Source organism: Diceros bicornis, chromosome 2 (genome assembly GCF_020826845.1).
Source record: "Diceros bicornis minor isolate mBicDic1 chromosome 2, mDicBic1.mat.cur, whole genome shotgun sequence".
NCBI lineage: Eukaryota > Metazoa > Chordata > Mammalia > Perissodactyla > Rhinocerotidae > Diceros > Diceros bicornis.
In genome coordinates, this window is record NC_080741.1 from 18,893,005 (window position 1) to 18,908,693 (window position 15,689).

A 15,689-nucleotide genomic window follows, 5' to 3' on the forward strand; every position below is an offset into this window, starting at 1 on the left:
TATTTGGATGTAAACTTTATCTGTGTTTTCAATTATTTCTTTAGGATAGTGTCCAGATTATTCAACTGGTGGGTAGGGGCATTCTAAGACTCTTGAAACATATCATCATAGCCCTTATTCAAAGACGTCATACTAGTTTGTGCTCCCCAATAATTCAGGAGAGAACCTACTTCTTCACATACTTTCCAGCATTATCACTATTTTAGACATTCTCTGCATTTAGACAGGTAACCAAAAAGCTATTATTTTAATTTGCATTTATTTAATGTCTAAAGAGATTGAAATCGTTGCATTTTTTTCTTTTGCATGTTGACTGCTTTTCATCTTTGCTCGGCCTCCTTCTGCACAGGGCAGAGTGGAGGATGCTAGTCCTACCTCTCACCTTGGCTTGGAGCAAGGCTCCTGCCTCCACCCGGTTCTTTTCGACATCTCTCTCCCAGTGAATTCTGATGGTCTCAAGGATGTTGTCCAGACCAGTGCCAATGGGAACATCCATTTTTTCCAGCTCAGATCCTGCCAACTGTTTGTACAGCATTTTCACATCCTGAAAATGACAATATACATCTCAGGTGACTTCCAGAGGGGAAAGAAAAGACATGGAATTCTAGCCAGCAGAGGCCCAGCTCTGTGGGCAATACTTTTGCTTCTCATTTTGCTACTGCCAAATATGGGGCTTCACAGAGACTGGCCGGATCCTCTTCCCAGCACAGCACTGTGTTCTCTTTTCCCAAGGACGTATTTCTTAGGCTGGTCTTCACAAGCTCAGGCCCACCCAATGCAAAATTCAAAATAAATAAGTAACAAAATAACGACACAGAGTAGGCAACAACGGCAAGATGAAATTTACGAATTGCACAAAGTCAGAGTAGGCTGAAAGAGATTTAAAGATAACTTTGGAGTCTCTAGAGGGTTGCTGTGGGAGAGTGACAGACCCCTGAGCTGAGAACAGGAGCGAGTGGGCTTATTGGCTCCTGGTCAGCTTGAGGTTGGACAAATGAAGGAACTTTCCGACATGAGCATGTTAAGTGGGTTTTGACTTTTTCCACTGCAGGCATTTTAGATCTCAGATCAGACAGTGACCTGTGTGAGGTGGTTTAGAATCAGTGTGGTTCTGCAGGGAACTGGACTGCTCCCCATTGGAGGTCCCCTTCAGTCCTGTCACTCAATGATCTGACCTAATTTCATTAGCGAGTGTGTGTAAACCACAGCCTGGATCCACCCGCAGAGTTATTTTGTGTGTCCTATACGGTGAAAAGAAAGATCTGAACTAGAATACCTTGAGGAAGGGGATGCTCCCTGCAATTCAACACAGGTTCCATCACTTGCTACTGCCTGGACCTGCTGCCTCCCCCATTTATGTGCCAGCCTGGGCCTGAAGCCATTTGTGTTTGCAACTCCCAGGGTAACCTGACCCACCACAAGGACTGAAAGTATTTTACTGGAATTTTCCCTGCAGCCCTGGGTAATCGACGTGGAGAGGCCCAGATGCCCTACCATCACCTGTGTTGTGAAGGTCGGCCAGACAGGTGAGCGCCTCTGGTCCTGTAGCCAACCCAGCGTCACCCCAGCCCTCACCTACCTCTTCATAGCTCCTTGACAGAAAGCCAAAGTCTTCTTTCAGCCTTTCTATTTGACTTTCCAGATCCATTTTTGTCAAATTAGCTTCATCGATGACTTTATACAGAGAGTTAATTTCCTCTTCTGCTACCTTTCGAAATGGCTGCTCATTTTCATATCTGCAGATAAAGGAACTTAATCAGCGTAGCTGGGCAACCCAAAAGAAAAAATAATCAGATTATAAATGTTACCAACAGGCCAATTATGTGATCGTTAGACAATGAAGGTTAAAAGTCACTGTTCCAACAGCTTTCAGGGCACTGTTAATGCAATTGTTACGTGTTAATTTATTAAAATGAAAGCGATTCTAGGGAAAGCTTCTCCAGGAGTTCAGATCCAGGTAAGGGGATCTGGCATCATCATTGTTATTCTGATTTGTCATCCTTTTCACCTGAGGATCCTTTAACAAACATTACTGAGAATCTGCTAAGTACCAGGCCATGTGCTGGTGATCCCAAAATGAAGAATGTGGTTTCTATCCCCGAAGAGCCCATGTGAAATTTCAGGAGTGTGGCCGCAAATGCCTTCAGGGGCCAAGTGGGGAATGTAGATGAGGGATGAGGGCCAGGTCTGGGCAACAGGGAGAGATGGGAACTGAAGCACGTATGACAGCTCGCACTTCACCGAACGGGGGCTGCCCCTCAGTGCCTCCCCACTGCTGCTGTGTGGGAAGGGGTATGCCAGTTTTCTTCAAGAGAAATAGGAAACCTGGATTTATATGTGAAATATCTAGAGTTTTAAAAACTTACAACTTATACAATAACATACATGCACACGTGTGTACACACATACTGACACAAGTCTGAAACTGCCCACTCTGAGTTCTTTCAATCTCTCGTTTGTACAAGGCCTTCTTTCTAAAAACTACCCAACAACTTTGCCAATTTCTCCCAATGTCACTCCTTTCCTTCCATGGCCAGGAAGGCAGCTCTTGTGAAAAATGCTCAGGGGCTCTAGTTGACAGAGGCCCAATGGAAACCGCAGAAACCCAGCTGTACTACTCAGCCAAATTTCACACCTTACCTTCATCCATCCATCGAAGGAAGAAATCTCACACCTCTCATTCCTCTCAAAGCATCTTAGGGTCTTAAAATTTTATGGGACTTTAGCTTTCAACTATTCAAACTCCTACCCAGTGACAATCCCTTGATGGCATTCTTGATAGGCGATCATGTAGCCTCTGCTTGAATGCTTCCAGTGATGAGGAACTCGTCACCTCCCAAGGTCACCATTCCATTTTGGAACAGCTCTATTCATTGCAAATTTCTTCCTTCAAGACCTTAAATCTCCATTCCTGTAAGAGTCTTGAGTTCCACCCTCTGCAACACCCAAAATTAGTCTAATCTTTCCTTCTGTCAGTCCTACAAATATTTAGAGACTGTCTCTTACGTCACACTCTCGTCCCTCGTTCCCATCCTCTCTACATCTCCAAGGCTTTTGTTCCTCATGTTAAACATTCCCAGTTCCTTCCTCCATTTTTCGTATAAATTGGTCTCCACGTCCCTTGTGCGGGGTCAGGGACTGTGACCTTTCGATGTTTGTATCTCCAGTACCCAGCTCCAGGCTTCAGGTAGATTTGTGGAATGATTAGAAAAGCTCCAGTTGGTCCAGGTCCTTCTTAAAATGCGGTACAGAGCACGGAATGCAGAACTCCAGATGCTGCCGGATCAGCTCAGAGTCCCGGGGGACTGTCTGCTCCTTTGTTTAAGCCTTTTAATTCTATTGATCATGGACCCTAAGATTTGCTTTATGGATTTTTGTTTGTTGTATGCTTGTTCATTAGATTTTGACCAGCTGTGTTTGCTGCTTACTACTATTGGGTCTCCTGTCAACTAGAACCCCTGAGCATTTTTCTTCTTTTCTTTTTTTTGTGAGGAAGATCGGCTCTGAGCTAACATCCATGCAATCCTCCTCTTTTTGCTGGAGAAGACTGGCCCTGGACTAACATCTGTGCCCATCTTCCTCCACTTTATGTGGGACGCCGCCACAGCACGGCCTGACAAGCGGTGCGTCGGTGTGCCCCTGGATCCGAACCCAGGCCGCCAGCAGCCAAGCGCGTGCACTTAACCGCTAAGCCACTGGGCCGGCCCCCCTGACCATTTTTCATAAGAGCTGCCTTACACCCAATTTCCCTCCTCCTGTGTGCACCTGGTGTTTGAACCCAAAGGAGGAGTTCATATTTACCCTCTTTCAGTTTCACTGGCCCATTGTTCCAATGTGTTGGGATCATTCTGAATCCTGATTCCATCATTCTACTCCTCATCGCCCCTCCTGGCTTTGCATCTCCTGCCATTTTGCCACACCTACTTTTATGTACCTTGCGGTTCAAAATAGTAAATGAAGGAACCAAGGACAGAGCCCTGTGGCATACCACCAGAGACTTTTCTCAGGGTTGGACCTGCACCTTTGAATCAGCACTTGGGGGATGGTTTCTGAAGCGTTTTTCTGCACTCTATATATAGGATCAGATTTTCTACACAAATGTATTCTTTATGGAGGATTGTATTCTTATTAACATTTAATCCTCTTGGAAACAAGCTCTGTCCTTTCAGCTAAAATGAAAACCCACCCGTATCACTGGGATTCGTCTCTGTTAACCCAAGCTGGAAGAATCCCCCATGTGCCTCTGGAATCCTGTTTTGTTCACCTCTCCAGGGAGCCTGGTTCCTTCCAGGATATGCTTCATCTCAGGTGTCCTATAGACTTGGTGTTGGAAGCCCACTAGGGATTAGAAATAGCTCTGTGATTTTCCCCAGAGCTGCTGTTGAGCTTTTAGCTTGCTCTTGCTGTACTCTTCCCCCTTCCCCTTCCATTTTGAAGTCTTCAATTAGCGTCTCTGTGCTCACGACACCCGGAACTGTCTTGTCTTGACCCGCAGGCCACTCTGGCTCAGCATCTTCAACAGCATCCCATGATTTCTGCTTGGTTGCTCCATCGTCGGCTCAACTCAGCTTGCTCAAAACCAAACTCATTAGCTACCCCTGAATTTTAGACAAGCTTTCCCTCCCCAATTTTCTATTTCAGTAATAGAACCACAAGTCTTCTAAATTACCCGAGTTCAAAACATGGAAATGACCTTTGCCTTCTCTTTTCAGGCTGTATGTGTAGATAGTTGTTAAATCCTGCCACTTATTTCTTCGACCCATCCCTCAAGTCTGCCATTGCTACCATCCCAGGCAGACCCTGAGCTATAGCAGTCTCCCATTGTCTTGCCAGACCTACAGTACTGCCCGCAGAGTGACCATCCTTAACCACATTGAGTCACTCCTGTGCTCAGAAGACTTAAGTGTCATCCTCTGGTCCCTCCATAATATGATCTCACTTTACTTTCCAACCACTGCTCCCAGTACAGACCTTGCCCCTCCATCGGTCCAGTCTCTTCACTACCATTGTTTCTTGCTCATTTGCCCTGCCTCTCCTCACCACCAATATGCAGCTGCCTTTAAGCTAAAGTCTGGTCATGATGAGCCCCTGCTCAAATCCCTTCTATGGATCTCCGCTCAGATAATCTCTAAGCTCTTTGGTATGGCTCACACGGTCCTCCAGGATTTGGTCTCTCCCTGGTTTTCAAGCGGCATTGGCTGTCCCTTGTAGGGCAGCAGAATTTGCTACCCCAAAATGTGTCTCTTTGGCTTGTTTTTTTTTTTTTTGGTGAGGAAGATTGACCCTGAGCTAACATCCACTGCCAATCTTCCTCTTTTTGCTAAGGAAAATTAGCCTTGAGCTAACATCTGTGCCCATCTTCCTCTATTTTATATATGGGATGCTGCCACAGCGTGGCTTGATGACTGGTGTGTAGGTCTGCACCCAGGATCCAAACCAACGAACTCTGAGCTGCTGAAGCAGAGCGCGTAAACTTAACCACTACACCACTGGGCCTGCCCCTATTTTTAAGAATAAAAGACTCAGGAAGAAACTTTGACCTCCCCACTAACTGCCTAAAAGATTTTAAGATAGAAGGCCTGTTCCAGGAAGGAGCTATCACCATAGATAACTATAGCATGACATGAACTAGATGAGGTAGACAGGGAGGAATCTAGCAAGGCCCATTTGATCAAAGTCCTCTCCATGTCTCATTGTCTCTGCAGGACATGGCAAACATTTGCTTACTAAACATTTGCTTTTCCGTCTCCGTGTGAACTGCCTTCCTCCCCTTTGAAGTCCCAAACCACTACCCGCAACATCCTCCTTTGTCCTTAGCTGAAGATGGTATTTAAGGTGGTGGCTTCAGCCATTTTGGCGAGTTACTCAATTTTCCTGGGTTTCTCCCATGTATACATGTTATTAAACTTGTTTGATTTTATCCCGTTATTCTGTCTCATGTCAACTTAATTCTTAGATCAGCCAGAAGACCCTAGAGGGTAGAGGAATATTTCTTTCTCTCCTACACTCTCCTTCATTTACTCCATATGCCTCCATTATAATGAGCTACTTGGAATTCCACTAAAGCACCATGCTTTCTCATGTTCCCCTGCCTTTGCACATACTCTCTCCTCTGCCTGGAAGTCATGACTCTTTTATTTGTCTGGTCAACTCCCACATGAGTTTAGGACCCCAATCAGGCATCACCTCTTGTGTCAACCCTCCCTGGCCAAACTAAATGTTCCCACCTCACTTGTGTTCATCTCAGTGCTGGCACAATCACTCTGTAATGCTATTGTCTGCTCACTCCTCTGTCTTTGTCACTAAACTGTGAGCTCCTTGAGGTCTGATTCACTTCATTCCCAGCACCTGGCAAGGGGCCTGGCAGATATTCAGTCATTTGTTGAATTCATTCATTTATTCATTCATTCAACAGATATTTGTGGGGCATCTATTGTGTACTGGCACTGTTAGAGGTGCTGGTGGTATAATGGGGAACAAAACAGACCAAGCCCTTGCTTTCAGTGAGTTTATGTTCTACTCTGTTGAATGGCTGGATGAAGGCATGATGAATGCATAAGTGAATAAATGAGTGAGAGAAATTACAGTCAGGTCCTACCTTAATTTCACACTTAATTAAATTCTGCCTTAAATTTAGTGCAAATGGTTTCATGTGTATTAGTGTCTATCTTTAATTGTGCAGTAAGCTGTCAGTGGCTGGATGATGGCTTCACTTCCTTGTGCTCCTGTGACCTGCGGGAGCACAGAGCTGGGCAAGAGAGCAACCCTGGCTGGTTGAGAGTCTCCTTGACTCCAGAGTAGCCACTAATGGGCCACTCCCAATTACCCACCTTTCCTCTTTGTCTTTACCAATTTAGGGAAATGTTCCCTTCAATAACAATCCCATCACCCATCCAATTGTTCAACATCCAGGACACCTTCCCCACAGAATATTTGCAAAATCACTGTGTTCATCCATAAAAAGGTTTTCTTCGTTTTGCTTTTCCATTAGAACAGTGTTTCCTAAACCTCACTCACCTCCATGATTTTGCCCTAAATGCATATCTCCTGTATCATTATTTACTTTACATTCTTCCTTAAATTTATCTACTTAGAAAGTAAATCTTAAATCAATAAACTTGAAAATCTCTTGATATTAAATAAACTTTAAATTGCTACTATAAATGGTAGTATTATAGTGGAGAAATAGTTTCATGGGTCATAAATAGAAGGTAACTATAAAAATAAATGCGCACCTATTAAAAATAAAATGTTTATCCTTATACCACTTAAAATGATCTCATCAGCAGTATATGCACCATATTTTAGGAAACACTGTATTAGACCTCAGAGGTGGTTCTCAAGGCTGGAGAGCTTTAAAAATACTGGAGCCTGGGCCTCGCCCCCAGGGACTGGTTTCATTAGTCTGTGGGGCTTGTGCACTGGCATTTTTAAGCGCCCAGGGAATTCTATTAATTTTTTATTTTTATTTTATTTTATTATTTTTTTTGTGAGGAAGATCAGCCCTGAGCTAACATCCATGCTAATCCTCCTCTTTTTGCTGAGGAAGACTGGCTCTGAGCTAACATCTATTGCCAATCCTCCTCCTTTTTTTTTCCCCAAAGCCCCAGTAGATAGTTGTATATCATAGCTGCACATCCTTCTAGTTGCTGTATGTGGGACGCGGCCTCAGCATGGCCGGACATGCAGTGCGTCGGTGCGCGCCCGGGATCCGAACCTGGGCCGCCAATAGCGGAGCCTGCGCATTTAACCGCTAAGCCACGGGGCCAGCCCGCAGGGAATTCAATATGCAGCTGTGATTGAGAAGTATTGCTCTAAAGCAGTGGTTCTCAAAGTGTGGTCCCAGGACCAGCAGGATCAGCATCCTGGGGAACTTGTCAGAAACGTAAATTTTGGACCCCACCTCAGACCTATTGAATCAAAAACTCCAAGGGTGGGACACAGCCATCTGTGATTTCTACAAGCTCCCCAGGTGACTCTGAGGCACACTAGATTTTGAGAATCCCTGCCCTAAACCTAGTGACCCTGGGCAAAATCTCAGAGCCCTTGGGGCCTAGTGTGTGTCCACAAGGAGGGCTTGAGCTGGACCATCTTGGTTCTGGATTCTCCTGGGGCATCTGTTATCCCACCCCCAGCCTTCCATGAGGCGGAGGTGAATGCTGCAGACTGCAGGACAGCAGAACCCAAGTCACCCAGGAATCGGGGTGTGGGGAGGGACTGTCTCCTCTGCTGCAGAGCGTTACCTCTCTTTAAAGTCGTCCGCACCTGCCTGGATATTCTCCGTCTGCAGCATGAGCCGGGCATTTTCCAGGACTGCTTCTCCCACCTGGAAGGATCACATACAGCAAAGGGGACAAGGTCACGGCAGTGTCTGCGCTCACTTCCCACCCTGACTCGCGCTGGGCACATAGGCTCTGGGGAACTAGAGCCTTTCTTATAGCAAATATTTTCAGAATTCACATGTCCCTCTCTTAAAAAGGGGGGCAGGAGATAAACAATAAAACATAAAATCTGGATATCTCTTAAGCGCTTTTAGAGTTGGATTTTGGAGAAAAAGATTACTCAGAGGCAGACTTGTTCAGAGCCTCTGTCACAGTGATGAGCTTTCGACTCCCCAGTGAAGTTTCTGGCTCCTCAGATGAATTTTCACCAGCTTGACTTGGTGGCTCTTAACATTTTCTGGTCATGGATGCCTTTGAAAAGCGGAGGAAATCTCTAGATCAGTGCTGTCCAACAGAACTTTCTGTGATGGGGGAACTGGTCTCTCTCCGCGCTGTCCAGCACAGCGGCCACGGTGGCTACTGCGCACTCAAACTGTGGCAAGGGCGACGAGGAACTGGAAGTTGAATGTTATTTAAATTCAATTAATGTAAATGTAAATAGCCACACACGGCTGGCGGCCACTGTATGGGACAGCGTGGCTCTAGAATTCATCCACCCACAAAACGTACAGGTGAGCATACACATTGTGATACAGGTCATGGAGCCTTGAAGAGGGGTTTTTCAGCCTTGGCTCCCCAAACCCCTCAGGGTCCCCCACAGGTAGGATTGGGGGGGTTCTCTCCTCAACCTGAGAAACTTATATATATATATAAAGCACAAATCACTGTTTTAAGCTTTTATCAGTCCTTTTACACTTGAATGTGAATGAGTTGCAAGCTCTTTATTGACTGGGAGGAGGACTTCCAGCACCAGAGGTCAGAGATGGAGTGAGATGACAAAGAACCGGGAGGGAGAGACCCAGTTTGCCTGCTCCCCACTGTGCCCCAGAGCCAGGCTGAAGCAGAAAGAAGATTAGGTTGCTGGTGGGAAATTCAATGAAATGAAACAACAGAAGATGGCCCTATGGGCACAAGGGGGAGCATGATCACTCTCCTACCCGTCGCTGGGACTTGTCCCCCGACCTGCACCCCCACCCCACCCCCGCCGTGCTCCCTCGGTTTCCCCAGCAGAGCCCTATCCCACTGTGTTGACCTGGCCCTTCCCCAGGTCAGATGCTTATTCATGGCCGCATCCCCAAGGCCTAGGTTGTGGCTGACATTCCATCATACTTGTCAAATGGATTCATGCATGAACGAATGGTGTGACCATGGGTGAGCAGTTCCCAACCTTCCCCTATCCCAGGTCTGGAGGTCATTTTCCGGAAGCCCCTGAGAAAGATATTTAAAAATGCATCCAGGATTTTGTTTTTATTCAGGTATGGTGAGGCCAACGGATCAGGAGATGACTGACATTGAAAAGATCATTTGTTACTCACAGTTCCCAAGAGGAGGGGGCAGCCACACCAGGCAGGGCCATGTGGGGAAGCGCCAGGGCTGGTCAGGAAGCAGAAGGGGGAGGGGAAAGCATGGGCAAAAGGCTTTGTTGTGGTTTTCATGGGAAGGAATGGGCGAGGCAGGGTAAGCAGCTAGTATTGGATAGTTTGAATAATTTCAGTGGTCTCTGGACTACAGGGGTGGTCCCTAGTTGTCTGGTACCAGCCATGAGATGATTAGGGCAGGGTAATATTTCCTCCTGGAGTATACGTCAGAGAGGGGGCAGATGGGGGTATGGACCCCAGATTGGCTGGTTTGCATATGGAAGGCATGCTCACAGGCAAACGGTTTACTATCTCTTGGATTAGCTAGCCCTGCAAGGTCAGTCTCTTCCTGTCAGTGAGGCCCCAGAAGCCAGAGCATCAAGAGTACAGAAAATAAGAAAATGCAGCTAATGTCATTGAATATAGTTCACCCAAAGGGCTCCAGCTTTCGGAGGCCTCCCTGAGGACTGGCTTTGGCTGCTCTCTTCATCCTCCTTCACCAGCAGCAGCCCCCCACATTCAGGAGCCCCTGTCCCAGTCTCTGAACTCTCAGTGATGCCCTCTTGCAGAGGACAAATTTGAAGTCCCAAGAGATCACCTTGCTCGATTTCTCACAATGATGCCCGTGGCAAATATTTCACCCTAGGCTGGGACCCTGAGTCATAGCAGGTGTCAAGACTGTGGGCTCAAAAATACCATGGTAGAGAAGCTGGCTTCAAAAGTAGTGTAGACGAGGTGGCCATGCAGGGGCAGATGTGGGCCTGGAGCTTATAGAATTTGGGAGACTGCCTTTAAGAAGAAGAATATAAAATGACGAATATAGGGGCCAGCTTGGTGGCAGAATGGTTAAGTTTGTGCGCTCCACTTCAGCGGCCTGCGGTGTGTGTGGCTTCAGATCTCGGGTATGGACCTACACACCACTCATTGGGCCATGGTGTGGTGGCATCCCACATACAAAAAAATAGAAGAAGATTGGCACAGATGTTAGCTCAGGGACAATCTTCCTCACACACACACAAAAATGACTAATACAAAGGGGTGTGTACGAGCGAGGGACCCTGAAACTTAAATTCGTCACTTGGTATAGCTTAGTTTTGTTTACTTGTTTCTGCTTTTTAAACTTGGGACCCAGGGGGTGACAGAAAAAGTAAAAAAACAAAACGATGGGGTGTGCGTGGGTTATGTGTTCCCTATTTAGAGTCACACAATTCTGGAAAAGCAGAAAGATGGCTGAAATGCCATCACCCCAAGTCCCGCCATCCAGAATAAGCACGGCGAGCATTCGGACAGCCTTCCTGTCCGCTCGCTTTGCTTTCCGCGGCGACCATGGCACCGAGGGAGTGAATTTGCGCCATGGCCCCAGCGGGTGGCGAACTCGGGACGTAAGAGGCGCCGGGGCGTCCGCGGAGCGGCGGGCAGGACGCGCGGGCGCTGGGAGGCGGGGCGAGGGGCGGCTGCTCCGTGTCCTTGCTCCCGGTCACTGGGCGTTGAGGACAGGGGCGCTTCCTGGGGTGGTCTGTGCACATGTCTGTCCTAGGAGGTTCCTGCTCTCGCTGGCCTCAGGGACGCTGGGGGCCTTCCCGCTTTAGCTGTTGCTTAGTCACAACCAGGGCTCCATTCAAGCCGCAGCGGAGGCTAATGACAGCCCCGGCTCGCCAAAGCGCCGCTGGCCGGCCGAGCTTCCCCGTCTCCCCCACAGTCGGGATCCTAAAATCAACCGCCGGGCCACCACGCAGCCGCAGAGAGCCCTGCAATGTCCCGCAGGCGCCCCGGCCTCGCGGAGGCCACGTCCCCTCTGCTGTAGCGGTGGCGCTGCCCCCCCGCGCCGTGGAAGGAGCAGTGGGGGGCATCCCGGGGCTGGGCCTCAGCGGAGGCAGCGCGGGCTGAGCCCGGGGTGGCGGCCGAGGCCGAAAGCAAAGCTTGGAGCCTGCAGTGGAGCAGGGAACACCTCTGTCTCAACCTGGGGACAGTTCACAGTATCTTTCCTACTGGGTATGAGGACGCGAACCAGATCAAACCAAACCAAACCGTCTCCCACTCCAAACCCCTGAGCTTCCATTTCAGAGCCCCAGACGCTGAGAAGAGCTGGGGGCAGGTCTGCGGGTCCAACCCTGAAGACCTAGAGGACTCGTGCTGCCCAGCGCTGTGCTGCAGGCCCTACAGAGGAAAGATCATTCGTATTTAAAACTGTGAGAGATGTGCATTAGCCGTGTGGTCCTCTTGGATTTATGGCTGATGTGGATGCAAACTAACTTTGCTTTTCTGATCATCTTTTCTTTCCAGGAGAGAAGACAATAAAAATATCGAGTGTTAAGATGTACAGTCACTGGGCTGATGTTGTGACTACAAGTCTCCTTACTCACGACCCTGGAACCACTCCTGCCCTCTTTTCTAGTAGGAAAAAAGTATAAACGAATCTGATAGTAACACTCGAGGGTAGACTTTAGGGGTGTGCCCGCTGGCAGTTTGCACATGGCGCACTGGGACGGCCAGCAGAGGAAGTCCTCCTCTCTCTCCTTCTGCCCAAACAGCGCCGGAACTCCTACTGTCAAGGTGACATGACTTAACGCCAGGTCTCCTGTTAGAAAGAGACATTGTCACGGCAGTACTAGTGGGAAGCGCTCTGTGAGATTAGGTGGTCTCCAGGGATGGGACTCAGCCTGCCTCCTCTGCAACACTTTTAAAAGGGTTATCAAAGTCTTGCTGGAGTGAGAAACAAGAGACACCTTCGAAGCATACAATGCGGTCTTGGAGAACAGCAGGTGAGTACCAGGAGGAGGGGCAGTCAGAGCTCATGTTGGCACAGTCATGTTTGTTCTGCGAGGGATGGTGCGGGAGGGGGACATGGAGGAGCTGACTACTGGCCTGTGGGCTCAGACTGCTCTCGGGCTGGCGTGCAGCCGCCCGATTTACCCCTGGAGCTGTCTCCCTCTGCGCCTCCACATGGAGCTTCCTTAGCATACCTCATCCCTGTGGTTCTCAAAGTGTGCTCCCTGGACCGGCAGCATCAGCACCACCTCAAACTTGGGAGAAATGCGAATTCTCAGACCCTCCCTCAGATGTCCGAATCTCTGGAGGTGGGGCCCAACAAGCTGTGTTCTAACAACCTTTCCGGGGGCTTACGGTGCACACTCGCCTGGGAGAACCCCTGCTTTGCGCGGACCTGCCTCCAGGCCTGCTCACGCCGCCTCCCAGGCTGCTCCGGAATCCCTCCAGCTCCTGGCCCGTGTCGTTGCATGTGTCTAGAACACCTTGTCTTACCACCTCCCACCCCTCGCCCTCCCCCTGAAAAACCCTGCCCCACTTCAATGCTCATCTCCAACATGGCTTCCTCTGTGAAGCTTTCTTCACCCACTCACTCACTCTTGCCTTCATTTTGTCACACCTGACTGTTGTTTCCTCTGTGCAGGCTCTGTGCTGGCTGTAGGGAACCAGCAGCTAGGGGAGGAGAGGCGGTTAGAAAGGAAGGCAGAGGCCGATCACGGAGGGAAGGCCTTGGGACAACAGAAGGAGGTGGGATTGACTGGGAAGCCGTTGAAGGTTTTGAGCGGGGCACCGGTGTGATCTGTGTGGTGAGCGGATCCCCTGACTCCAGCGGGGAGGGAGGACTGTGGGATGCAGGAGGCTGTGCTGAGGGCCCAACCAGGGGGATCTTGCAGTAGTCTCGGGGAGATGATGACTAGGGGGGTCGTAGGGGTGGTGGAGAGAAGCAGACAGGTTTAAGACGTATTTGGGGGATGGAGGAGTTGGCTTTTGGTGATGGAGCAGTCGCAGGGAGAGTGAAAGGAATCGAGGACGACCCCTAGGGTTTTCGCCTGAGCTCCTGGGTGCGTGGTGGGGCCTTTGCTGCTCCTTCCTCCCTCCTGGGATCCTTCCTGCATCTGAGTCTCACCCCGCCCCCTGCGGCACACGTTTCTATTGTGTCTACCACACTTAGTAGACAGGGACAGTGTGTGTTTGTCCTTGGACCACCTCTTCCACTCACTGGCTGGGCCCAGTTACTTGGGTAGCTCTAAGATTTGGTTTCCTCACCCGTAAATGAGGCTCATACTCCTCCCTACCTCCTCTGGCGGTTGTGAGAAGCAAATGAGCCACTGCGTGTAACGCACTCGGCCGGCTGCCTGGCGCAGCGTGAGCGTTCCAGGCATGGTAGCCGTTATTATTATTGTTATTTGTCTTAGCACAGAGCAGCTGTTCAGTGACTGTTGAATGAGTCCGATGGGGGTGTGCAGTCTGAAACTCCTCCCGCTCCGCTGCACGGGCAGTTGAATGAAGACTTCCCTCTAGTGGCTTGATTTTTTTTTGTCTTTTAGTTTTTCCTGTCCACAGTCACTTGAAAAGCCCTGGTCACTAGTACCGTGATGAGGAGGAGGATTTTATCCCTTCCTATTGCTGTCCTCACTCTGGATGTAGTTATTAAAATAAATAGAGCTGGTGGTGGCGGGTGAGGGATTTGACCATTATTGTGTTTTAAAACGACAAGCAGCATTTTTAAAAGGGTTGGATTTGGGCCCAAGGGTACAATTCGTGCATCATTTGGAGTTCAAGATATGGGCATCCCAGCCACTAGAGCTGCAGGTGGTGGGGAGGAGGTGGGCAAGACCGGGCCCTGGGACATGAGACTCAGCTATTGCAACGGCACGAGGCAAAGTCCCTGGAAACCCTTCTCACGTTTATTTAACTTGCAAGTTTAGGGTGAATGCTCAGCATGACTTGCTTCTAGCAATAAATGAATAAGAAGTCATTATCTGTCCCTAGTATCCACAGATACTGCTCCCACCAAGATGGTGAAGACCACCACGTTACCAAGCCAACAGGCGCTTCTCTGCGCGCATCGTGACCTGCCAGCTGCGTTTGTCAGGGATGCACTTTCCTCTTGTGGCTTCCACAGCCCCGCTCTCTCCTCCTCTTCCTCCTGCTTCATTGACCCTTCTTTCTCAGTCTCCTTCAGTAGGTCTTTCTCCCTTAGCTGGCCGCTACACGCTAGAGTTTCTCAGGACTGGGTCTTGGGGCTTGTTCTTTTTATCCCTATGTGATCTGACCTATTCACATGGATTTAAATATATGTGCTGATTATTTCTGCATTTCTATCTCCAGCTCAGAACTTCCTCTCAACTCCAGACTTGCATTCCACTCTCTCCTTGACATCTTCTCTACTTGGCTGTTTCTCAGACATCTCAAACTTAACATGTCCCAAAATGGAATTTGAGATTTTTGCCCTGAAATCTTTCCTTTCCCCACCCCTCTTGGAGAAGATTCATTTTCTCCATGTTTGTAAACAGCACCAACATCTACCCAGAACCCAGGAAGTCTTGACATCTCACTTTCTCTCATCTCCTACATCTAATCCAACACCAAGTCTAGTCAATTCTGCCCCCACAACATATCTCAAACCCATCCACTTCTTGCCATCTCCACTGATATCACCCTGGTGCAAGTCACCATCATGCTCTCCTATACCACTGCCACATCCTTCTAACTCCCTGCTTTGTTCTTCCTTCCTTGAAACCCTTCTTCATCCTGCTTCCACGACAATCTTCTTAAACTCTTCACATCAGATCATGTCACTCTGATTAAATTAAATTAAAACTCTTCAGAAGTGTTTCTTAGAATAAACCCAAACTCGGACAGTGGTCTCCAAGGCTCTGCATGCTTGTCAACCTTCCCATCGCTCACAAGGCTTCTGCCATGCTGGCTTCTGGTCTTTCTGGAACATTCCAGTCTCTCTTCTGTCTCAGGGCCTTAGCACGTGCCGACTCCTCTGCCTGGACCACTCCTCCCCTCTTCTTTGCGTGGGTGGCGCCCTCACCCTGATCACTTTACCTAAGGTAGAACCTTCCTTTACTCTGCCCCTCTGTGCTTTGTTAGCTTTCTCTAAAACACTTACCAC

General features: G+C 48.7%; 1 protein-coding gene across 1 annotated transcript in view; it reads right to left on the reverse strand.

Moving 5' to 3' along the window:
- The window catches only part of BFSP2 (beaded filament structural protein 2), a 125,144-nt gene that overhangs the window by 85,905 nt on the left and 23,550 nt on the right, over positions 1-15,689 (reverse strand). Inside the window, exons 2-4 of the mRNA XM_058550369.1 lie at positions 8,244-8,326; positions 1,580-1,736; positions 383-544 (exon numbers count right to left, since the gene is read on the reverse strand). Coding sequence (XP_058406352.1) covers positions 383-544; positions 1,580-1,736; positions 8,244-8,326 — 402 coding nt within the window. The remainder of the gene's footprint in view (positions 1-382; positions 545-1,579; positions 1,737-8,243; positions 8,327-15,689) is intronic.